Consider the following 26,250-nt stretch of genomic DNA (forward strand, 5'->3'; position numbering starts at 1 on the left):
AGCATCAATTTCAGTTCCTTTTCTTTAATCCTTTCTTCATTTTAAGAACAAAATTGTATTTTTCCCCTCTGAATTTGAAAAGGAAACATTAAGTTAATTTTTTTTTCCATTAAAGGGTGAACCTTAAAGACCACTTAAAAGGGAACCTACAGACCTTTTGTTGGTCCTGGGGACAAATGAGGTGGCTCTCTGTGTGACTGGAGGAACACCAAAAGGTCCACATGTCCGTGAATTTTCTTCTGCCATTTCTTTGTGATGTCTAAAATGACACTCTTTATAGAATTCCTCAAATTGTGTATTTTTTAACTGAACTGACTTTGTTTTATCTATCAGGGGTTGTATCTCAACAGGTATTTATCCAGTAATAAAATCTTTGAAACCCTAAGCTAAATTCCTGGAAGGCAGATACTCTTTTTATTTTGGCATCTCTAACACCTATCCTAGTCCTGGCCCATTATCTGAATTGCCTTCTAACAAAAAGGAATGGGCCTAAGATAATATGTCATAGATCAGAAACATCCATTAGGACCAGGCAGTCGGGAAGAAGCAAAAGCACGAGCCACCTAAGTTTTATTCCCCTATCGGACCTGTTGTTCTGTTCCTCTCCTTCACATGCTCTCTAATCCAGACTGACTCTGGTCTGTATGTGTACTCCCACACTGTCTTTGCACTGGCTGTCCCTTTGCCTGGAATGTTCTTCCCCCAGGTGGTTGACTCCCTCACCTCCTTCAGGGGCTTTGCTCAAATAGCACCTTTTCAGTAAAGCCTGTCCTGATAGCTTTATTTAAAATTGCAAACCCTTCTGTCCATCCCTGCACTTCTGATCCTTGTTACCCAACTTAATATCTTGTTTTCCATGGTATTTATCATGTTCGAACAGGAATTATTTTTTTATTGTTATGTCTCTCCACCAAATGGCAGAGATTTTAGTCTATTTCATTTAGTGTATATCTCAGGCACCTAGAAGAATGCCTGGCATGTATTAGGTGCTCAATAAATAAATATTTAAATGGTGACTGAATGAATTCTAATACACAGGTTGGGGATATTGAACACCTCGGCTTGGGGTGGCATATGTCTGAAAGTGATGGGAGAATATAGACAAATTATATGTAATTGTGATGTAGACCAGCTGCCAGCCTCACAATTTTGCCTACAACTAGACCTTTACTCATCAAATAAACATAGACTTTATAAAAGTAAAAGTACATAATTTATTATAACTTTTTAAATACACAAAATAAGTATTTATGTGTATGATAATGAATAGGCAGGTATCCATGTATCATTTAAAATGAAGTGCCAGAGAATGTAAAAATATGTGAGCCTTACAGAGTAATTATAATGGATATAACTTATATCTATGCTCCACTTGATTGACAAAATTCTTTTTCCATAAAATTATAGTTGCTTCACCATGTACTTACAGGCAAAAACACAATTTAACAAACTGTCAAACTATAATTCTGTGTTTTCATGTGACAGATTTATTTCAGTAACAGGTAATTTAGTGACACAAGATATGTTTGTCATATGCAAATGTCAGTCTTCCTTGGGTCATCAGTGCCTTCGGAAATTTGATATTCCTCTCTGCATTCATCTCATTGGATTCCAGATAGGAGCTAGAAGAGCATATTGTTGCTTCCCTACTTTTCCTATTGTCCACGATTGCCCAAGTATCTCTACTATGTCCTAGTGGAACCTCAAATTCATTTGTAAAATACTCATGCTCCCATAACTTGGAAAAATTGGTGACATTGAGCACAATCTGGGCATCAAGATATTTTACCTATTATGCTACTATGACTTTACATATGCATAAAAGTAGATAGAAAATAATTTGCTGGTGTAATAAGTAAAAAAAGGAACGGAAACATGTGTTGAGGAAAAAACAGTGGCAAGTTTTTGGAACTTGAACCACAGGTATTGATCTTTTCTCTCTACCCTCAAGAACATTGTTTTACTCTCTGAGCCCCAATTTAGAAAAAGGTTTTTAAAATTCCAGTTTGTATCTTCAAAGAAGTTTGGAATGATTGCGAACTTTCATTCAAAGAGGGCAGGGAAAGAGGGCAAGGAGAAGGAGGAAGGTGCTATTTGGGGGGAAAAGAAACGTTGAGAAAAGGAGCAGTTGAAAATTTAATTAGAAATAAGATTTGCCAGAATAAAAAATTCAGTATGAGGGTGGGAAAATAAAGTCAAGGAAGTCTCAGAAAATAGGAGAAAAAAGATAAGTGATATAAAGGATTCAATTCCAAACATGCAATATCCAACTAATAAATGAGTTGCAAAAAGAGAAACCCTGGAAAGTAGACAGAAGGAAATTATCAAAGAAATGCTAGAATTCCCCCAGAGGAAAAAACTCAGGTTTAGATTATAAAGGCTCACCAAGTATCTAGCATTCTGAAGGAAAGAAGACCCATATTTATCTCACTAGTGTGGAATTTCAGAAGTACAAGGACAGAGAAAATTCTTAAAGCTTCTGGAAAGAAAAACAAGGTCACCTACCAAAAAGTGTGTATCAGGCCAGAACCACCCATCTCAGCAGCCCGGGGTGGACCAGTGGTGTCAGCGTGCTGAGACAGGATTGTTTTTATTCTAGAATTTGGTACCAAGCCAAACTATACAAATGTGAAAACAAAATAAAGACATTTTCAGATGGGCAAGGTTCAGAAAGTTTTCTTCTACATCACCTTTCTTAGGAAATTACAAGGGAATAATTAATCTAAGAAAGAGAAAGATATGGGAAACTGAAAATAGCGGATTCAATCAGGAAAGAGATATCCCAAGATAATAGCTGTGCAGCAAAGCCTAGAGAACAACCAATCCCAATGGGAGGGCAAGAGAGGGTTCTCAGAAGAATGGAAAGTATGGTTAAAGACTAAGCAAAGATTAAGAATAATGGTCAGATTAACCTCTCCCTGCCCCCAAGAATGATGAGGGGTGTGGGGGGACTGTTAGAAACAGTAAAAATAGAAAACTACAAGAAATTCATGGTCCAAATAGAAATAAAAGTTAAAATGTATCATGAATTTAAGAATTTGATGAAGTTTTTCTTTTCATTCCTCTTGGACCTGGAAATCAGTGTTATGGGCCCTGTAAAAGGAAATTTAATATAGTCCCTAGCTTGCGTTTGACCAATATATTGTCATGAAAATGTAGATGCTTTTGTATAGGCTTTCAGTTTTTATAATCAGGCTGTGTCTCAAGAGAGGATGAAGGATTTGGTAGTAGTTACAGGAGAGAATGTTAATTTTCTTAGTATTAATAAAAATAAAGCTATCAGCAGGTGGGGGGAAGTTTGAGAGAAAGAACGTATGGGCACTATTAGCCTCCCTTTACAAAGTGATGAGTTAGGATTCTATCCAAAACTGATAGAAAAGACAAGAGGTTTATGTAAAAGTAATATAATTATCAAATAGTAGGGAGAAAGATGATGGAAGGAAGGGACATAATATAAGTGAGTCCCTCGTCTTTCTTATTTTTAAATCGGTAGGCATTGTCTTAAAGTTAACAAACTACCAGTAGGAAATAATCAAAGTAAGTGCTGAATGAACTAATTTTTAAAAAGCCTAGGTATGGAGGTGAGAAGAGACTTGCTTTTCAGCATAAGCTATTCTGTCACTGTTTGATTTGATACCCACGTGCATGTATGTATTACTTTGATTTTAAAAACAAAAAATTTAGGGAACAGGAAATAACACAAGTTGACAGGCAATGTATGAGGGGACGTTGGGAGATAATACTGGAAAAGTGGTGGAGGCCATATTGTAGAGGGCCTCAAATGCCAAGGTGAAACAGTACATTTAATTTGGAAAAACTTGGAATTTCTCAGCAGTATGGTCATAATGACCAGAGCTGTGTACGTTCAGAAAATGAATTTGTCAGGAGGACGAATTGGACCGGCAGTGGCAGAAAAGAGCATTATAAGTAACCAAGCTAGTTTCAGTTTTCCACAGGAAAGGTAATGAAGGACTATACCTGGATGATGCTATTGGAAATAGAAAAAGAATGAAAGGTATTTGCAGTACCACATGCTTGATACATAGCAGGTGTTTTAGTGTATGTTTAGTGAATGAAGGAATCAAAGGGATTTCAGTAACTTGTTTGACACAAGAGGAAAGGAAGGGTAGACATCAAAGATGAAATCTTTCTTGAATAGTGACTGCTATTATTTTGAGATCCATAGCCTGATGGTGGCTCACACGATGGGAGTAAGACTTAATCCTGTATGCCGGCTACAAAATGCAAAACATTTATAATTCAGTGATCCTTTTCTGCCTGTGTTGCATCTTTATTTGTGGCAATTGTAGTAGGTATTTGCTATGAAATATAAGATGATAAAATATTATATATAGCCTAATAAGTCACATTCCACTTACTCAAGAAAAAAAAGTGGTAAAACATATAGAATATTACAAAGTATAATTATTCACAGCCTCATGATTTAAGGGCATAAATGGCCATTAGATTCTAGTTAGGCTCTTGAACAGATTTGGTTTTTTTCCATAGAAGGCTAACTGGTACATGCTGGAATCCAATCCATGAACTTGGCCTCATGAGTTCAAGTCTGTAATCCACTAGTCTTCTAAATGGGATGTGATAGCACTTTGGGGTACAGGAAAGAAAGAGGAGAACTTCTTTATAGTTTCATTTGCATGTATAATGTATATACAATTTAATAGTACAAAAAGTACATGTGTATAATTCATAAGCCAATTAAGTATACAAATATTGGGTATATGCTACATTGTTGTCTTTTTTTAATTATAAGGATGTGCTGCCAAAAGTTCAGAAACCATTTCTCTAATCAGTTTAGCTAACTGACCCAAGAGATACAGGCCAGTTACAAAGACCAGGGCAATAAGTTTGTATTTTCCTGTCATTGCTCTTGGATGGAGAACCACCAAGAGCCTCTCACAGTCTCAGTGTGGTATAATGCTAAGACCTTTGTTTTAGAAGTCGTTAGAGGTCAGAAGACCTGGAATAGAGCCCTAAGTCTGCCAGTTACTGGCTTGTGATCTTAATCTCCTTAAATTTCAGATCGTAGAGTATTCACACCCTTTTGCCTTTAAAAGATCTGTCAAATTTCTAGTGGTGAATATAGGAATCTGTAGAGAATCCTGAAATATTTTTGTTTGCTCTAGGGTGTACTCCACTGTATTATCATCAGCCCTCTCGAACACTGATATGTACTCAGACTTGTCATGAAGCTTAGATATAAGACAAAAGGTGTAAAAGCACCTCACCCAGGCTTAATACATGGTAGATGCTTAATAAATATTTGCTGGATTTTAATTGAAATCTTACTTGATCAATTGCACATATATATATATATTGTTCTTTGAAAGTTTTTAAAAAGATTTTGGTAATTTGCTTCCGGTGTTTCCTAATGTAGTCACGAACAACTACCGTGTTTCTCTGAAAATAAGACCTAGTCAGGCAGTCAGCTCTAATGCGTCTTTTGGAGCAAAAATTAATATAAGACCCGGTATTATACCCAGTGTTATATCATATTATATCATATATCATATCATATCATATCATACCCGGTCTTATAGTAAAATAAGACCGGGTCTTATATATTAATTTTTGCTCCAAAAGACGCATTAGAGCTGATTGTCCGACTAGGTCTTACTTTGGGGGAAACACAGTATCACTCCCAAGCCCTTATACACTGGTCTCATCTGGAAAGAAGGGGTGCCCAGGAAGGGGGTAGAATCTTAGACTAAGCTAATGCTTGATTCTACCCTAATGCCTAATGTAAATTCTACCTTAATGTACAGGATTGTTGTGAGAATGAAAGGAGATAATGCATGTGAAATTACAAAATAAAGGACTAAACCACGTTCGGGGATTGTTTTATTGTTGCCAAAGTACCAAGAGAGTCCAAAATGATTAAGCTGCCTAAGTAGTAGGACAATCTTCAAACTACAGCTTCTGTCTTACGGAGTAAATTGGTGGGCCTGCATTCTCTTTTTGTCCTCTTACAGGAACTTTTTTTCCTTTTACTACACATTTTCAAAAGCTACCACATTACGATACCCTGCTACATCTTTCTGAGAAATTTTTGTAATTCCCTATATTGCCAGCATTGTATGAGTGTCTCAGAAAATGTTAATTGAACTCAAACATTCATATGGAATAAAATAGTAATAAAAACAATTGTTTGTTTAAGATATTTAGATTCTACTAATAGTACTTATATACTAGAAAAAATAATATTGTAGGCAAAAAGAAGAAAAGAGTCTTTGATGGGCTTATGTGTCTGGTTTTGTTGAGTTTTGTTTTATTGTAGTTTTGGACTGTAACATACATATATAATATGTTTCTTGATTATATAAGGTGTACTTAATCTGATGATCTCAGGGTGAATAAGTAGTTGACATTCTATGTATACTGACGTATTTTCAACCCTTCTCTTCTTCTGATCCCTTTCCTTGGATATACTGAAGCACCCACTGTCTTTAAAAATCCTCTCTTAACTCCGAAACCTTCCAATGTTCCATCATGCTGAATAGTCATTTTTTTCTGTGTCTGATCCTCCACCCAAATGTTGGAGTTATTTTGTTTTACAGTTTTAGAGTTATTCCTTTCTCCTCTCTCAGATCTCAGGTAGTCCTAGAAGTAGATCATAACTTAGATATTTCAAACATAAATTTCAGCATACTAATTCCAATGGCCTTCCTGAGACTAGAAATCTCCACTTTTACCCTAGGATATTTTTCAACCCCTCTCCCCAATAAACAGTGTTTTTTTGTATGTGTATAGGATTGGTTCTACCTAATACAACCACATGTCACAACACAGCAGATTACTCTGATCTGTTTTCAGACTTCTTTACACTCTCTGCCTTCACCCCATGAAACCCATTTATTCTAATTGTCTCCCCTAGGAAGAATGAAGATTTGGAAATACTCAGTGCTAATGTGATGTAGAGGTTACATGGGCCTATGTGGTAGGCTGGTATTCTGCCTCTAAGATTTAACTTGAAAGTATATTTGCTGAGCATGTGTTTTCTGTTACTTGATGGGTCAGTAAAGGTGGTTTGTATATGTTAATTTGAGGATTTCTAATATGATACACTAAATTTACATTGCTTGACGTATAGCTGGAGCAAGTAGCTCTCTAACTCTATTTTCTCCCCTTATATTTGCATCAACAGGAAGAAGGCAGTATCAAAGAAATTGCAATCACGCACCATGTAAAGGAAGGCCATGAAAAGGCAGATCCTTCCCAATTTGAACTTTTAAAAGTATTAGGGCAGGGATCATTTGGAAAGGTAAGTCATCAGTGTGTGCTTTTTAAAAAGTTGATTTTTGAAATTTATGTATACTTCATAGAGATGGGGAACAGAAATATTTATGAAATACTACCAATCTCCCTACAAGCAGTATTTTCTGTGTTTTTACATTTTTCACTATCAGTAATTGTGGGAAAGTTATTAAAGTCATTCAAAAGTACATTGAAAACTTTCCTAAATTGGCTCTGTTCACTTCATATTCATTTTATCTTCAAGACCATGTGACCTAATTGCACTTCTTGAATGATTAAAAGTCACCAAATATTCCCTTGATACACTGGCCTCTTTTTGAGTCCTCGTGTAGAATTGGAAGGTGATCTTAGGAGGTATGATCAAACAATACAGTGAATATTCAAATTTTAAAAAGTTTATTACAGTAAAAGATACATTGCCATTAATCCCCCTCGCTTCAAACACACTTATCCCATTGTTTTTTGCCACTTTCTGAAGTAGTTCTGGAAGTCCTCTTTCATAAGTGTCTTTAGTTGCACTGTCATGGCTGTCTGTATGTCATGCCTGAATAGATTCAAAACGTTTACCTTTCATGGTCATTTTTACTTTGGGGAAGAGCCAGAAGTCGCATGGTGCCAGATCCAGGGAATAAGGTGGATGAGGACACACCGTAATGTTTTTATTTGACAGAAATTGTCGTACCAGAAGTGATGTGTGACACGGAGCCTTTCCCCATTGTGATAACAAAATACAGTGAGTACTGCTGCCGAGTGCCATCCAACGGAAAGGCAGGGATCTTCAGTACAGGAAGCCGCGTGTTGAACCTTAGTAACAGTGTGTGACAAGTTTCAACTTGTTTGTTGCAGTCAGTCGGGCATGAGCTACAGTTAAGAGAAGGTGTGTTTTAAAGTGTGCTGTCAGTCACCCTCCATCATGACAATGCTCCATGTCACACATCGCTTCTGGTACTGAAATTTCTGTCAAATAAAAACATTACGGTGTGTCCTCATCTACCTTATTCACTGGATCTGGCACTGTGCGACTTCTGGCTCTTCCCCAAAGTCAAAATGATTCAGGACATCGAGGCAGCCAGACAGCACAACTAAAGACACTCAAGAAAGAGGACTTCCAGAACTGCTTCAGAACGTGGCATGAACGATGGGATAAGTGTGTTTGAAATGAAGGGGAGTATTTTGAGGGGGATTAATGGCAATGTGTCTTTTAGTGTATTTTATTTAAACATTCACCATATTGTTTGGTCATATTACGTACATTATAACAGTGCATTTCAGGCTTTCCTCCAGAGTATCCCTAATACCATCAGAAAGTGAATGGATACTTCCAAAGAACTAGGGTGGGGAATTACCACTACACGTATGAAATTGGGGAACTTTTATCTTTAAAATGAATGCAGAAGTTGTCTTCTATCAGTGATATCCGTGTTTGTTTCCCAAAGCCACCAACTAAAAATTGCTCCAGCAAATGTAACATCTTTATCATTTTTCTTCAAGTATTCCCTGTCCCTCTGCCGCACACTTGAGGAGCACTTCCTATACTCCTTTTGAAAAGTACCATATTATAATTACTACTACTTGATCTGTCTAGTCCATTTCTCAGCAAGGGGAAAAGTCAGAGGTTGCATTCAACTTTCAGGAATTCAACTTTTCAAGTCAGGAATTCAAGTCAGAGGTTGCATTCAACTTTTCAGGAACTTTAAGGAAGCAGTGCTTCCTTACGACCTCTCTGTGAGGAAACATTTGAAGATATCATGCTTTGGAAGCTCAAAACCATACCAGTTTAATCTCGCTTGTGTGTTTTAATGGTACTAGTTAGCAATTCTTGGCTAACCTGGGTAACTTATTATAGTTGTTAACCTCTTTCACACCCAAAGTGATGCTTTTCATCTAAATATAAACTAAATATCCAGCCGAACGTAACAGTTGCAAGCTTGGACTATAGGTCAGCCAGACTCGTATTAATGTTTTTTTCTCTTTTTTTTGAAATTAAAATTTATTGTGGTGACAGTGTTCATAAAATTACGTAGGTTTCAAGTGTACAGTTCTGTAATACATCATCTATGTATCACATTGTGTGTTCACCACCCGTCCATCACCATATATTTGACAATTTTTTTCCTTGTACTTGCTTGTTGTGTTTGCTTGAGCAAGTTATTTAACCTCTCAGAGCCCCATTTTTCTCTTCTAGCCAGTCATTAAGTATTAAAGTTCCTCGAGGTTCCAGTCTAGGCTGCCTTCTTCTTACTCTGTACTAATTATTTTCTCTATTCCCACTATCTTAATTATAACCCATATACAACCAATGGAACAGATTTATGTCTCCAATCTAGATCGTGCCTCTTAAGTTCTGCACTCTGTGTACAGCTGCTTATTTTTTCTCTTCACGTTTCAAAGGCAGTTTAAACTCAACATGTCTAAGACCAAGCTGATGGTTTTCCCCTAACCCCCAACCTGGACTATTTCATTTTCTCTGTCATTATGAATGGCACCCAGTTAAGCAAGCCAGGAACTTGGGAAGCATTCGTGATATATCCTTTTAGTCCCCCCATTCTCTTTCCCCACACCCCCCACCACTGATCTGATCTGTCAGCAGTTCCTGTTGATTTAGTAAAGATTTCTCAAATCATGCATGCCTGTCTTCTTCTCCACTGCTTCACCAGCATTTGAAAGAGGCTCCTAACTGGGGCTTCCCAAATTTATTGTTGCCTCAGGCCATTACTTACAGGCAGCCAACTTGAGCTAATCTTATACTCCACCCCCTTAACCCTTTACTAGCCTCTCTTTGCCTTTAGGATAAAGACAAATTCTTAAGATAGCCGAGGAGCCCCTAGGTCGGGGCCCTGGCTACCTCAACATCGCTTTATATACTTTTCACTACCTGAGTTCTGGCCACGTAGGTCTTCTTTTTCAGTCCTTTAGCACCAGGCTCCATGCCACTAGAAAGCCTTTGCACATGCTGTTCCTTTTGCCTGAAATACTCTATCCTACCCCCACACCTTCCTCATCTGGTTAGCTCCTCTCATGCTTATGATCCCAAAGAAGTCTTCCCTTAGTAGGGAAGGTCATATTCCTTCCCTAGGAATATGACTAGGTCATATTCCTCTATTTTACCCTCTCAGAACATTATATACCTCATCTTCACAACACTCACAATTGCTGTTTTTCATGTGTATAATTATTTGTTTATTGGCTCTCTCCCCGACTAGACTATATGTTCTATGAGTGCAGTGGCCATGCCTTGTACCATGTCTCAGCATTGAACTGGTAGCACAATACCTAGCATGTAGTTCTGGAAAGAATTAATGAGTAAATAATTGACCTCATAAGGTAGTAGTGAGAATTAAATGATTCAAGGCCAAGCAAATAACATCTACTATGAAATTGTATTATCATGCAATGTATATGGATAAACCCAAGTAGATGGGTTTATTTCTATACATTAGATTTTCAGGGAACACAGCATTTAAGTTTCCAGGAGTTAGCATGCTTCTGCCTTTATTTCTTTAAATACCTTACTATAAATAGCAAACATTAAAAATAGGGTGTCTCTCTTTCTTACTCATCCTAAAAAGCCAGTCCAAGCCAGGAAAACAGGGATGACCTGTGAGAGCCTAAAATAGCATCGTGGGGGAGTTCGCAAGGGCAGAAATGCTCTGGTGTGGAAGATACGATGGCATCTGGGACTGGTGCAGCTCCTGCTGTGTTTGACTGATGACCAGCCAAAGGGAGCAGAGTAAGAGCCCCCTGAGCAGAAGCACACAACTTGGTGGCTGGCCCTGTTCTTGTCCCAGTACCTGCACTGTGACACTACACGAATCGTTTAACCTCTCTAAGCCCTAGCCTGGGCAGCTATGCAATAGGCATTATTTAGTAGACCTGCCTCCCAAAATTGTCATAATGATGTATTAAAAATGCTTGTGAAAGTCCTTTACAAACTAAGACGTGCTGAAAAGTGTTAAGAATGTGCTTTCAAAGAAGGGTGAAGGAAGTTTGGAATCCACAAGGAGAATTTTTCTCGTAGAATGGCTCAAACAAGCTTGATTAGGGAATCTTAAGAATGAATAAATATCAGATAAATCCTAATTACCTCCACCTAATTAGAATTTATTTCTGTTCAAAAATATTAATGATCTCTGATAACCTTTAACATTTAAACATCATTCCATCCTTAGGAACCACCCTCATTAAGAATGCTTCTGTCTGCCTAGGTTGGCTCACTGCTAACTGGCTGAAAGGAACTAAAGGGTGGGGCACGGTGAAGGGAACAAGGAGGGCGTGATTTGGGGAGAGGAATGTACTCTGAATCAGGGTTTCCATGCAAGTGGTGGTACTCTTCACTTGACTTGAGGTCACTGCCCAGCACCTTTGGTACAATTTCTCAAAATGAGGAACTCTGCCTTGCCCTAGAATCAGTTTGTGATTTTGTGCTAATAGCCTAGCATGCTAATACAGGTAATGGAGAGCTGACCCTAAAGTTAATTTTTGACTGTAATTGTGTCTCTTCTTTTCATCTGTGGCAGCTCAATCACACTGCCTGGAAAGAATGGGTAGGAGAAAAAGAGTTGAAATTTAGGTCCATTTAGTGGGTCTGTTTGAAGATTTGATGGAAAAGATCATGAAACTAATGGTCAAAATGAGTAGAATAGATATAGTGATGGTTTTCTATTAGCCATGTTATAGCGTGACCATGAATTACTTAGAGCAGGCTTTGTTTTTTATAAATCCTACACTATATGTTGAAAGGAGCTAAAAAATATTTAGAAAATCAAGATGCTCAATAGCATACTTGGGAATTATGTTCTTCATATTTAGGTATATGTGATCATTTGATTTTTTTATTAGTTTCAGGTGTACAAAACTGTAAAATTTGGACATTTACACCGCTCAAACAAAGTGATAACCCCTCTCCCCCAATCTACTACCCCTCTGACATCATATATAGCTAATAATTTGATTTTTAAAAGATAGGGAGTAGGAGTTCTTAAGTTACATTAAATATTTGTGAATAGGCTTCTTCAGTGTGTTTTAAATTGTTCTGCCCAGTAGAGATAAAAGTATGTACAGTTTTCATATATAGAAAGACCATTCATCAGTGAATAATTATAGCAACAGAAAATTATAGTCAAGGGGAATTCCTGTATAACAATTTTTATGGAATCAGAAGAATTTTTGTTTTGTTAAAAAACAAAGCAATCACCTCATGTGTTAAAACATGTTAGACTTTAATTGCTGCATTATTTAAAGATTTTTGTTTCTGTCTTATATGTTACATGCTCTTTGGGAATTGGCAAACAAAAAGAAAGAAAGAAATGTATTCACTTATATTGATACCCCAAGTTACAACCACTGTTTACAACTCATCGTACTTATAATTGAAACATTTTAAGGAAAATAATTGATCTACACTGTATCAGAATCTTTCTAATAATAAACTATATTAGAGCAGGAATCTTATTTTAACAATGGTATAGTTTGTGATACTTTGTAAAACTTATTTTCTCTTATTTAAATACAGGTTTTCTTAGTCAAAAAAATCTCAGGCTCTGATGCTAGACAGCTTTATGCCATGAAAGTATTGAAGAAGGCCACACTGAAAGGTAAGTGCTGCTACTGTTTGTAATGTTCGTGTAATATAAACAAACTGACAGATCTCAATGGATTTCATGTGACGTCTAGGCCACTTACTTTTTGAATCTGTTCCTGTTACCATCTTTAAATTCAGACTTTCTTTTCGTGATTTTTTTTCCCACTGGGCTAGGAACTATGTCTAGTGAGAATTGGACTTGCCATGTTATAAAAGAATATAAATTCATCTTGAGCTTTAGGCGAGTAGAAGTTTAGAAGATTAAAACTGGGTTTGATTCACCTTCAAATTAATATAATTATTTTAATGTTTTGAAAACTTACTGTTTTCATTGATGCAAAATAGGTTTTATTCTAAGGACTTTGTCATTTTGACTTCTAGTCTCCAAATAAGTTTTTATTCCAAGCCTCTGGTTTTGAAAAACACCTAGTGTAGGGTTTGGCTCTTATAAGTAAACAGTCATTTAGAAGAAATTGTATATAGATTTTAAATCTTCCTTTTACTTAGTAGTATCAGTTACTTTACCATATAACCTAGTTGTTTTATGTATTGATTCCTAACATCGTTTTTTTCCCTCTTCAATATACCTGCAATTTCTAGAGTTTCTTAAATATTCTGAAAAGAACATTGGTGATGATCATTTATTATTTCTGATGTTATTCTTCCCAATTAGTCACTCACTCTGGATATTATCATCATTCCAACAAATTTCACCTTCCTCTATAAATATCCTTTCTTTTGCTCCCTTCCCGAATGTATTTTGTTTCTTTCCTATCCAGTCTCTACCCCCTGGCATACTACTCAGCTTGATTCTTGCTAGGTCCAGGGAATTAAATTATATCCTTAGTGCCCTACCTTATATCACCACTTTTATAATTTTATATTCATGAATTTCATGTTATAAAACTGCATAGATAAACTTACATAAGGGAGTTCATTTGCAAAATCAATAAACGTAGTTTGTTTTCAGGTATTCAACAGAATTTGTGTTGTACATAATATATGTAAAGGAAACTATGAAACTCCGAGAAACCTAAAAGACACCAGGAAAGGAAATAAATTCCCAATTCCTTTTAGGAAAGGCTAATTGTTGTTAAGAATCTCAGTATTCGTCTAGCCATCTAATTAGCTCCATATCCTTAAGATTCCAGTTCCATTTTCCTTGAAATAGTCAAAATTTCGTTTGAAAAACATGCACCTCAAAGAGTATTCTAAAAAAGAAGAATGAGAAAGGAACAAGCTCCATCAGATTTAAAGCTTATTTAAAGTAGTAATAATTTAGTGTGTTATTGGGGAGAGTAATACAGGCATACAAATCAGCGGAACAAAACAGTGCAAAAGTATTATATATTCGATTTTAATGTATTTGTTACAAAACTGTTTGAGTATTTCCTGTGCTGTATGACAAAGCAGGTATACAGAACAATGGGAACTTAAATAATGATTTCATAAATTTTGTCTGAAATACTCCTGAGCAACCAGAAAATCAGTCTTCTTTTAAACCCTGTATGATAATAAACAACAATCTAACTGAATTTTACAACTTAACACATCTAGAAAATTTGTGAAGAGATATTGAGCAAATTACAAACAAATTGACAATGTGAAAAATTTGAGTCTTTCATATAATGAAAAAATACTATGAATAGGTAATCAGGGAATTATTCACCTCAAATATTACAAAATATTAATATAAGGAATGGATTAAAGGGCTCTTACTAGCCAAAGCTAGGACAATTTGAACATTTCAATAAATAATGATAGTGATAGATTACAACCCTCTGAATAAAATAAGAATTCATGAGTTAATCCATAAATTAGTTAATGGGGAACAGGGGAAAGCACTTCCTTACAGTAGAATTCCAACTTATAAATGTAAAAAGAATGATTGAGTTAAGAGTTCCTAAGAAATAACATTACAACATCCACCTAAAAGATTTCAGAATAAATTTTATGCAAGAGAATAAAAGAAATAATCTTTGAAAAAATGTATTATTTTGCTGATAAAGTAATGCATATAAAATGAGTTATTTTGTATGATGGCAACATAAATTGGAAAACATTTTTACAGTAAGTACAAAGAGCCATTATTGCTGCTAAATTAACCTGAGGAAATAATCTCATGAAGGAGTTTATGCACTTTAAAATTCTCATTGTAACATTGTTTATAATATCGAGAGTTTAGAAGTCACATAAATATTGAGAAATAGAGGAATGTTTAGAAAATTATGGGATACCACTTAATAGGATATTATTTAAATGAGATATTTCAGATATAATCACAAGAATGAACTTAATTGAAAATATATGAACCATTATAACAGATTTGACTACCATAAGTACGTAAAATTACATAGATATAAGCTGTAAAAGAGATCATAATGAAGTGAAAATATTTGACTTATGGAATTTTAAGCTTCCGGATAATTCTTAATGTGTTCTTAAATTTAATTTTTATCTTTGGCCAAGTAATATGTGTATGGAGCCTTATAAAATAGCAGTGCTTTACCTAGCCTCCTCCCTATAATGATTCTTGACACCCAGAGACAATGGCTTTCATCTCTTTAGCTGCTGCTGCGGCCATTTACCTCCCCATTCAGTACTCTTTTTCTTTTTAAAGTTTACTGGGGTGACAATTGTTAGTAAAGTTACATAGATTTCAGGTGTACAATTCTGTATTACATCATCTATAAACCTCATTGTGTGTTCACCACCCAGAGTCAGTTCTCCTTCCATCACCATATATTTGATTCCCTTTACCCTCATTTCCCACCCCCCTCCGCCCTTACCCTTTGGTAACCACTAAACTATTGTCTGTGTCTTTGAGTTTTTGTTCCTTTATTTGTGTGTCTTGTTCCTTTGTTGCTTTCAGTTTTATATACCACGTATCAGTGAAATCATATGGTTCTCTCAGTACTCTTATATTGCAATTCTTTGTTTTCATTTGGAGACATAATCTGTTGGCTTCCTAACATGGAAGATGAGGATGTAGTTCTCTTATACTACCTACACACAGGTTCCCTTTTCATGTTTTGTTTTCATTACTACAGTTTTATAAAAATTGTTCTTAACTGAGCCAAAGAGTATGCTGCAGTCACATTTCCTTCACATCTTTGCTGTATTAGATCTCCTTTTCTATATTCTGTATCTACCTTTTTCTCAGTTGCTTTCTCGTTTTGGTGGAACACATCTTCTAGTAGCTACCTCAGAAAGGATGAATGGATGGTAAATTTTTGTGACCTTGCTTGTCTGAAATGCTTTCTTCTGCCACCCTCACTTAATTTATAATTTGGCTGGGCATAAAATTCTAGGTCAGAAATAATTTTCCCTCAGATGTTTGAAGGCATTGTTTCCATTGTCTTTCAGTTTCCTGTGTTGCAATTATGAATTTATTGCCATTCTGATTCCCAGTCCTTTGTGTATAAGCTGCTTTTCCGCTTTGGACATCTTTAAAATCAATCTACTCTTTATCCCTGGTGTTCTGAAATTTGTATAGTGGTATTTCTGATTGTGGGTTTTTTAAATTCATCATACTAAGTATGGGATGGTCTCTTTCAATCTAGAAACTCATTTCTTCAGTTTTGGGAAAGTATTCCAACTCTTCTATTGACCTTTTTGTTTCTATCATACTTTTTAATTTCCTAGTTTTCCTTGTTCTCTAATTATTACATTTTTTAAAAAAAATTGTATTATGGAAAGTGTCAAACATTTACAGAAAGAAACAGAAGAGTACAGAGAATCCCCATATACCCTTTTCTCTGCTTCAACATTTTTCAACACATGATCAGTCTTTTTTATCTGTGTTCTGCCCCTTTCCCTCTTGATATTTTAAAGCAAATCCTACACATTGTATAATTTCTTCCACAAATATTTTAGTATGTGTCTTAATACAACTCTATCATATACCTAAAAATTAATATACAGATACCCAATCAGTGTTCAAATTTCCAGTTGTCCTTATTATTATAATTCACTTTCTTTCTGCAATTTGTTTGAATTGGAACCCATATAAGGTCTATAATTTGCAGTTGGTTGATATCACTTTATGGCTTTTTATCTGTGTTCTCTGTGTCCATTTCTTTTGTTTTTTTCCTTTGTAGTTTATTTGTTGAAGATACTGATTCCTTCTTCCCTACCTCTTTTAAGTTTCTTATTTCATGGGTGCCATGTGGTCTTTGCTCTCTCAGTGGATATAAATTACAAAGTTGATTTTTACGTTTTCTTCTGTTTTTTACATAGTCTCTCTTTCCTTTCCTTTATTCCTTTTTTTTGTCCTGTTTATTCTGATAACTGTTTCTCATGTTTAGAGCCTTTCCTCAAATGCCTGGGGATCCTTTGCTATCTTTTCCTCATTTAAGAGTGAGGGACCAAAAAAGCTGATTGGAAAGGGTTTTGTGACAAGCGTTTGCTTATTACTCACTGACTTCCTTCCCTTAGGCTTAGATTTTAGCTTTCTCTGATCTGCCGTGTGAGTGAGTTACCACTTACTCATCTTCTTCTGCTACTGCTTCCTCTCCTGTTCTGTCTTTGTGAGCTTATGTATAATTTTTCCATTACTGTAATTTCAGTGGGGCTTTAGAAGAAAGTAAAACATCCATGTTTAACCAGAAGTCTCTTTCCATTTTAAAGTTCCTATTAATAAAAAAAAATGTGGTCAAATAGAAGTCAATAGCATTAGGTGGGGTTTGTGGGGATTTTTGTCCTAACAAAGTAGTTTATGGGCATAAAAGGTTTTGTAAACTATTACTTAAAACAGTTTCTTAATACATTGTCCTAGAAACAAACAGCACTTCTTCTTGTTCACTCTAATGTTCAAGTCAAGGAGGGTTTAAAATCTAATAACTAGTATATAAGAAAAATTATTTCAGAATAATGTAGTTGCTTTGCCAACATGAGTCAGTATTAACAAATTCTGTAATATTTTAGGGTTTAGAGCTTAACCAATATGATACATGCCTTTTTATGACCCATTATATCCTAATCAAAATTCCTGATTATAGGATGATTTATATTTGTCATGTAGTCTTTACATAAGTATAAGAAACAAGATTAGAATTATTACACAGTTCTATCTCAGACAACATGAAGGAATTCTTTTGAATGAATCTCACTGCTCATTTTCAACTGAAAGTTTCATCAGCATTACATATAAGGAAACTATCTCACAAGATAATCCTAATAGAAAGAAAATCACCTCTCATTTTAGAGAGAAGGAAGCAGGAAATCCCTGAGCAGTAAAAGGATTTGACCAAGGTAACTCTCCTAGTTATTAGCATGGCTACCAAACTATAGCTTTTGACTCCCATTGTGGTAGAATAGTAGACGTGAGATATACAGTAAATATACTATTGACAGATGATTTTACTGCTTCTGAACAGAGAAGTGATTTTTAAATGATGAGCTTTGTAAGGTTTATGTAATTATTGAAAGAGGTAGAAATTTTAGGTAATAGGAATCTAATCCAAGATTGTGTGGGTAGCAACGGAAAAAGGGCAGATTTGGGCTAGACTGGGACAGAATTATCAGCAGGCCTAGGTGATAAACCTCATTCACATAAATACTAGAAAGGGCCTGTTGGATATAAGATACCAGAGTTGTAGTGATAGGACAATATAATGAAATCAGAGATTGATACACCCACTGCACAAGTCAGTTAAAACGAGCTGCATAGACATTGAGAGCAATCGAGTCCTACTCCTGGTTTGACTCTTTTCAGTCACTCGCACCAAACCTCCCAGTTCAAAGTGGAAAACTGATAGAATGGAAAGCAGGATTTTTTTTTTTTTTTAGCTTCCTTGTTTATTTTTCCCCAGAGGTCTTATTTCTGTGTTTTAAATATCTATGGTCACCTTACATTGAAAAAAGAACCAACTCACCTTTCTCTCTGTCCCCACCCTCCACCCAAAAAGACTCTCTTTACCATTCTTTCCATTTAATCTTTGGCACAACCATTCAGTCACTCTGGCCTGAAAAATAGAAGTTATTTGTGACTTATCCTTTTTATCCTTTTTATTATGCAACAGAAACAAATTAAAACTGTAATGAATGATCATTTTCACCTCAAATCCATTGAGCTACCAACACAATTAGAGTATATCTCAGAATGTATTCTAATCATTTATTGTTTGTCATTCCCAGCAGATTATGAGCTTCTTAAAGATTATTTTATTTGTATTTGTCCCATAGTGCCTAGCACATAGAATTTGCTCAGGAAATGTTTGGTTGGTAAAAGAGAGCTTTGTCTATGGGGTCAAACACAAATTCTTCCTGGTATTCCAAATTGTCAAGAGTCTGGATCCTCCCTACTTCACCTCCCCACTTTCCACACTGATTCGGTTCTTTCCTGCTTATCGTGCACGCCTCCATGTCCTTTCTTGTGCTGGTACTCCATACCTTGACTTTTCTTCTCTAGGCCCAATCCTTCCCCCCCACCATATTCTGCTCTACAAGTCCCCAACCCCACCTCTTCCCTCTAGCCTTCCTGTGCAGGTGGAACTGATCTTTCCTTTCTCTGAATTCCTGTACTACTTATTATTGGTAATCAATCATTTTCTCTCTATATCATATTCATGGTGCTATCGCTACCATTTAACTGAGTATCTCTTATATAAAATAGAAAGGCTCTGGGATGTATGAACTTTACCTCAAATGATAACACAGCCTCCAAAGGTCCACATTTTGTAGATGACAAGTACCTGAGGCTCAGAGTTTAAGTAACTTGCTCAAGGTTACACAGATCTGAATCCAGGTCATTCTAACTTCAAAAAGCCTTTGCTCTTTTGGCTATACCACAGTATTTCCTCCCCCACTCCCTCTCCTCCTTCTCTCAAGTAGATCTTTTGAGGTATATCCATTCTTTCCCACGTCTGCTATGTTTCACAGATGCTTAATGAATGTTTGTTGAATTGAGTTGATAGGGGTATTGAAACCTAATCCATTTTTTTGTGTGTTTTAATATTGGGATGTCTTGTTTTTAAAAAGTTGCTCTTTTTTGGCCATTTTTCATTAATCATTTTGATTAAAATACTTGTAAATTTGATGTTAAAGCCAATATCTAATATGTACTCTATTTTTTAACTTAAAGCACAGATTTTATAAATGTGTACATTTTCTTCTGGTTATATAATTTAGTAAAAAATATAGTTATTAATTTTGAAAATTCAAGAGTAATGTGTATAAAAATATAAATTAATATTTTTATACATATAAGCAAAATTTTGTTTAAAATAGGCACCAAAGATATTTTGTTTTAAAGATTGTCTCTGAAAGCTATTGCAGTGTAGCCACATGTGCAATATTTTATAGTTCGAGACCGTGTTCGGACAAAAATGGAGCGTGATATCTTGGTAGAAGTTAATCATCCTTTCATTGTCAAGTTGCATTATGGTAAGTAAGTTATGAACCACCTCCCACCTCATTCCTTCACCTCATCCCCCACACCTTTGAGTGCGTTCAGATATACTAATATGTATAAATATGTATTTGTGTATATTTATGTGTGTTTAACAGATGCATAAAGTCATGGAAATTAAACCATTACTTCTTAGACAAACTTTAGAAGCTTCTATCACATTTAGCTTATGTTTCTTTTAAACATTATAGTTTCTGAGTGGTAGCCATAAGAACAGGTAATCATTTTTATTATGTTAATTAATAATAATGTGCCAGCATCTTATAGTCCGTATGTGTTAGCCCAACTTAAAAGTAAGACAGATCCCTAATGTCCTGAAATTTTTATCACCTTTCTTTTCCCAAAGACATAATGTGCTTTTTCTCAGTGGGTAAACGTGTGGTGATTCTTATTACATGTAATTAAAGCTACCCAACCCACATTTTTTCTGTAGTTAAGTGACATAGTTTTTGTATTTAGTTTCATGTTTAAGTAAGTATTTTTCTGTTGGGAATTTTTCTTATTGATCACATGTTTAAGAACTATTGTATTCCTGAGAGACTGTTGCGTGAAGAAAATCTAATGTTCTAGTGGTTCCATAATAAGAAGCACTGCATTTAACATTTCCACATGGGAACTAAGAGAAATCAGTGGTTATCTTCTAAATAAAAATCAGTTTGGATCTATGATGTAATTATTAATTTGCTAAAAATAATATTCATTTGTGAATGTTGACCTAATGTAAGCCTAAGAAAATAAACTATGATGAATTAATTGAAAATTTTCGTTTCTTCATTTAGCTTTTCAAACTGAAGGGAAGTTGTATCTTATTTTGGATTTTCTCAGGGGAGGAGATTTGTTTACACGCTTATCCAAAGAGGTATATAATTAATCTTTATTTTTAGTCTATTTATGCTCATCCTGTTTCAACTAAAGCTTTGTTGTGTTTCAATATTATGCTTATCATATTTTCTGTAGAGGCACGAGATTCTTACATTGAAGAATCAGAGCCAAAAAGAGTTCTTTTCCTACCTTTTGAATTTATTCTAAAAGTAGGACTTTAAATTGATTAACTATCTTTGTCTTTAGTCCTGCTTCTTTTAGTTATAGTTTTGTGTTTTTTTTCAGAAGTATTAACATATTAACAAGATATCCTTAAGGAAATGGTAGTGGAAAATCAGCATGCATTTTGAAGATCACTTTTCATTTCTAAGATGTTACTGTGTTGGGGCAGCCATGGCACAGTGTAAATATAGTTGTTAACAAAATGTAAAATGATTTACTCCACAGTACCTATGTAGCATTTAGTAAGTGATTAGTTGACTGATTTGATCATTTTTGCAAATTTCTTTCATAAGTAAATTGTGGATAAAACTGCGTATAATAGCATATTTATAATTTTTTGAATAATTTAAACTCTAGGGTGGAACTTTAAGTAAAAATTACAGATACGAAAAGAAAATACAGAAAAATTATTATTTTATTTTTAGGTGATGTTCACAGAAGAAGATGTCAAATTCTACTTGGCTGAGCTTGCGCTTGCTTTAGACCATCTACATAGCCTGGGAATAATCTATAGGGACTTAAAACCAGAAAAGTAAGGAATCATGCTACTAAGTTGAATACAATGTAATATCATTATTTGGAGGTAATAAAAAATAAAATTACTTCATAGAACTACCACAAGCATTGCATTAACATGACTGCTTCACATTTCTGCTAACACTATGTATTCTCATACTTTTAAATATGTTAATCAAAATTTCTGTTAATGTTATCTTGCTTTGATTTGCATTCTTTAATTTATAATGAGGTTGAAATCGATGTTCGTATGTTAATTGACAATTTGTATTTTTGTGTGATTTTTCTGTTCATGGCCTTTGCTCATTTTTTTTGGAATGTTATTTTTTTCTCCATTGTTTCATAAAAGACCTTTACAAATTAAGAATTTAACCATTTGACATACATTGCAAGTACATTTTTTTAGTTTGTCTTTTAATTTTAACTTTATGTTATTTTAACCTACACAAGTATTTTTCAAAAACTTTTTTTAATTGGGGAATATTGGGGAACAGTGTGTTTCTCCAGGGCCCATCAGCTCCAAGTCGTTGTCCTTCCATCTAGTTGTGGAGGGCACAGCTCAGCTCCAAGTCCAGATGCCGTGTTCAGTCTTTAGTTGCAGGGGGCACAGCCCACCATCCCATGCGGGAATTGACCTGGCAACCTTGTTGCTGAGAGCCCACGCTCTAACCAACAGAGCCATCTGACTGCCCCCTGCACAAGTATTTTTTTCTCAGTCAGATCTATGAATCTTTTCTTTTGTGATTTCTTCCATGACTTTTATTCTTAGAAATTCTTTTCCAATCCCGTAATCAGCTATTTTTCTTCTAATTTTATGGTTTCTTTTTATATTTTAACTACATCTGGAAATTTTTTGATATGAAGTATGGCAAAGAGCTAATGCTTTCCTCCGAATACCATTTATTGAAAGTTTTCTTCTCCACATGATTTCAAATTTTGAGTGTAAGTTGAGCAAATTCCCATTACTTTGATAATAGCAATTATCAAGAAGCTAATATTATTTCAATTCTACACACATCTGTTTTTTAATTTGTCCGTGTTTACGACTTTGAGTAAGAAAGGTGTTTTTTTTTCCTTTTTTAAGGATATAAACAAGAGCCATGCTCTAACAAGAATTTTTTTAAACAGCTTTATTGAGACGTGATTCACATACCATAAACTTTACTACTTAAAGTGCAAAATTCAGTGTTTTTTAGTATATTCGCAGAATTTTGCAACCATCGTCTTTATCAAGAATTTGGATATTACTGCCATTAAAATGTTCCATGCAAAATTTAAATAATATATTACAATAGCAAATAGAGGAAATACTCCTTTGGAATCCTATTAAATGATCATTTAGAAATTGTTATGCTTTCACATTTTATGTTTTTCATATATTTTGTTTTTGGATAAACAAATTCATATGGTTCTATTTCTATTCCCCAGATAATTACTGAGTTTTTCTTTTCATTTTCCTAATTTCTAACTATTACATAAAATATAATTCCAGGTGAGAACAAATATTCAAACATATAATTCTTAGTAGTATTTGTTGTAGACCATTGTGTTAGCATTGGTCATAAAATTATGATTAAAGCATGAGCCCTGTCTCAAAGGTGGAATAAGATAAAAAGTAGGTAAGATTGCTTAGAGTGATATCTTTCACATACATGTCTACATAATGCTATTAAATTGAAATAACTTTAATTGTTAAATGATCCAAGTAAAAACCCTTATATAGAACCTAGAAGAAATTTAAGTCTTTAGACCAATTGTTTTATGCACTATAAGGGATTTCCCAGATACTTTTAAGCTTGAATTCTGTTATAATAAGTATAGCTAAAAATAATAATTAATAGTTGAAAGAGAACTTTGCTTATTGAGAATAATAGTTGACCTTTGAAAGATAAAGGATGGGCATGGTTATCTTAAAAGAGCGCCTTAATTAGAAGGCATAAGTAATAATACCCTTTTAGCCATGTTTTCTTTTTTCTTTCAAAATTATCAAGAATGATTTGAGGTTTGTTTTGTTTTTAGAAGTACCTTTCATGTATTTATTACACGGGAGGGTGATTTCCACCATACCTGATAATTCCCTTTATATTCCCTAAGTGTATTTGTCTGCTTCATAATTAAGCATAATCAAGATTAGTATTTTTTTCATAACAAGTCCCTTGTTATGAAGAGACTTGAAAAATATGCCCCTACTGAATTACCCACAGTGGTAAACTTTATTGTAATCGTAGTTGAATTAATGGCATAGGAAGCTAGGTAGTATTTTTGACATAGCAAAATTTTATTATAACAAAATTTGGCTTGCACATTTTTTAGTTAGAATTAAAAGTAAGGAAATGTCTATATTATGGAATAGCTTTGAATATAAATGAAACAGTTTATTATTTGATTTTTCAAGTCAGTATATTAAAATACCTATCCAGTAATACAATTATTGGCTTACAGCTTAGTACTTACCCCTTTCTATAGCTCCTTAATTAATGATGTCACTCTCCACTCATGTATCTGCTAAAGCTAGAAATCTGAGTGTCTTCTCTATTTGTTCTTCTTTATCACGACCCATATCTAAGAGATCGCTTAATACCCTTTAAAATTGCAGATTTGATTATCAGTACTCTCCATGCATATAAACCTTTTATCGTCTTCATCGCCCATGAGAAGAAGCCCAAACTATTTGGAATGCCCCGTTGGCCCTTTGTAGACTGACCTCATTATTCAATACATTTCTTATTTGTCTGCGCTATGCCAGGCACTGAGCTACAAGATGAATAAGGTCAAACCCTCTCTAGGAGCTCACAGTTTACTAAGAGAAAACACTAGAGCATGTGTACAGGGAAGGGATGGGTCAATGAAAGCAAGGAGTCTGATGAGGACGGTGTGTTGAAGGGAAGAGGATAGTGTAGGTCATGTTAGAAAAAAAGCTAGGACAGAATGATTGAGTTAGATGCCTTAAAAATGACCAGAATGACAACCCTACCACATTCGACTTAAATATTTGGACCCTCTGTCTATTCTTCAAGTACTAGGGAGTTTAGTGAAACCACCTCTGTAGAAAGGCATTAAAAAGAACAACTTAGAGAGTATATGGATTTTCGTTCTTTTCCTAATAGGTTTCAAGTGCCCCTGGCTCATTAATACAAGTTTATTACAAGCCTTTGGGGTTTGTTATATGCGTGTGTCCAAAAAAATTTTCTTTCCTCCTTTATCTTTGCCTTCTTATTCACTGTCTAAAGCAATATTTTAGAATGAATGTGGTGATCTGATGCTTAACAAAGTCATTTCAGTTTTAGCTTCTATAAATCTCTAGTAGGTTGAAAAGATTTTCTGACTTTGTCTTTTTTTTTTCTTTCAGCATACTTCTTGATGAAGAAGGTCATATCAAATTAACAGGTGAAAATTCTCATTTTATTAAAATGAGAATAAGTACTCTATAAATTTTCTCTATATAAATTTCCTTTAAGGTTGATCATGGTACAAATAATGAGTAACACATTGTTTGTGTTAAAATCTTGATTAGAATTTTTAATAATAAATGTAAATATTGGAACTCAAAATTTAAACTTTGTGCAAATTATTGTAGGATATTTACGCTTCAATATTTATTTTGGCAGATTTTGGCCTAAGTAAAGAGTCTATTGACCATGAAAAGAAGGCATATTCTTTTTGTGGAACTGTGGAATATATGGCTCCAGAAGTAGTTAATCGTCGAGGTCATACTCAGAGTGCAGACTGGTGGTCTTTTGGTGTGTTAATGGTAAGATTTGGGGCGTTTTGTTTTTTGTTTTTGTTTTTGAGAAGTTCAGTAATGAGTGTAGTAGAAATATAAATCACTTGTTTTATTTGAAGCAATTTTAGAAGATTTCATTGCAATTAAGATGATGCTTTCTTACCTTCTGGCGTTGAGATTATATACTTACTAATACCTCTGATTATTTGCCTTTTTGTAGTTTGAGATGCTCACTGGTACACTACCTTTCCAAGGAAAAGATCGAAAAGAAACAATGACTATGATCCTTAAGTAAGTATTCCCTAGTGGATATGTTTTGATGAGATTTAAAAATAAATGCTCAAATTAAAAACACAAACAAAAAACCCCCAGATTTTTAGAGTGTTGGCTGTAGTATAAAAAATAACTAAGAAATTCATCAATATTATAACATCACTATTATGTAGTTTAAATATGAACAAACCCCATAGATTGAGAGTACTCGTATTATTTCATGTTAATGGTGAAATATTGAAAGCTTTGCCTTAGAGACTTGGCATGTGACAAGGATGCCCATTATTCCATTTCTGTTCACAGTGTCCTGGAGGTACTAGCAAGTACAGTAAGGCAAGCAAAAGAAGTAAGGTTTAAGGTTTTAAAACGTTTAACATTTAAGGAAGAAATGTAATTGTCACTATCTAGATAACATGATTGTGTCTGTAG

General features: G+C 34.7%; 1 protein-coding gene across 7 annotated transcripts in view; it reads left to right on the plus strand.

The window, feature by feature from the left end:
- Window positions 1–26,250, plus strand: part of RPS6KA3 (ribosomal protein S6 kinase A3) — a 114,318-nt gene that overhangs the window by 45,827 nt on the left and 42,241 nt on the right. For all 7 annotated transcript variants that reach the window (XM_081042898.1, XM_081042895.1, XM_081042901.1 and 4 more), the window contains 8 exons: window positions 7,163–7,279; window positions 12,785–12,866; window positions 20,159–20,239; window positions 21,044–21,123; window positions 21,734–21,840; window positions 25,174–25,211; window positions 25,433–25,575; window positions 25,769–25,839. In XM_081042898.1, coding sequence (XP_080899024.1) covers window positions 7,163–7,279; window positions 12,785–12,866; window positions 20,159–20,239; window positions 21,044–21,123; window positions 21,734–21,840; window positions 25,174–25,211; window positions 25,433–25,575; window positions 25,769–25,839 — 719 coding nt within the window. The remainder of the gene's footprint in view (window positions 1–7,162; window positions 7,280–12,784; window positions 12,867–20,158; window positions 20,240–21,043; window positions 21,124–21,733; window positions 21,841–25,173; window positions 25,212–25,432; window positions 25,576–25,768; window positions 25,840–26,250) is intronic.

The sequence above is a fragment of the Rhinolophus hipposideros genome (genome assembly GCF_964194185.1).
Source record: "Rhinolophus hipposideros genome assembly, chromosome: X".
In the NCBI taxonomy this organism is placed as follows: domain Eukaryota; kingdom Metazoa; phylum Chordata; class Mammalia; order Chiroptera; family Rhinolophidae; genus Rhinolophus; species Rhinolophus hipposideros.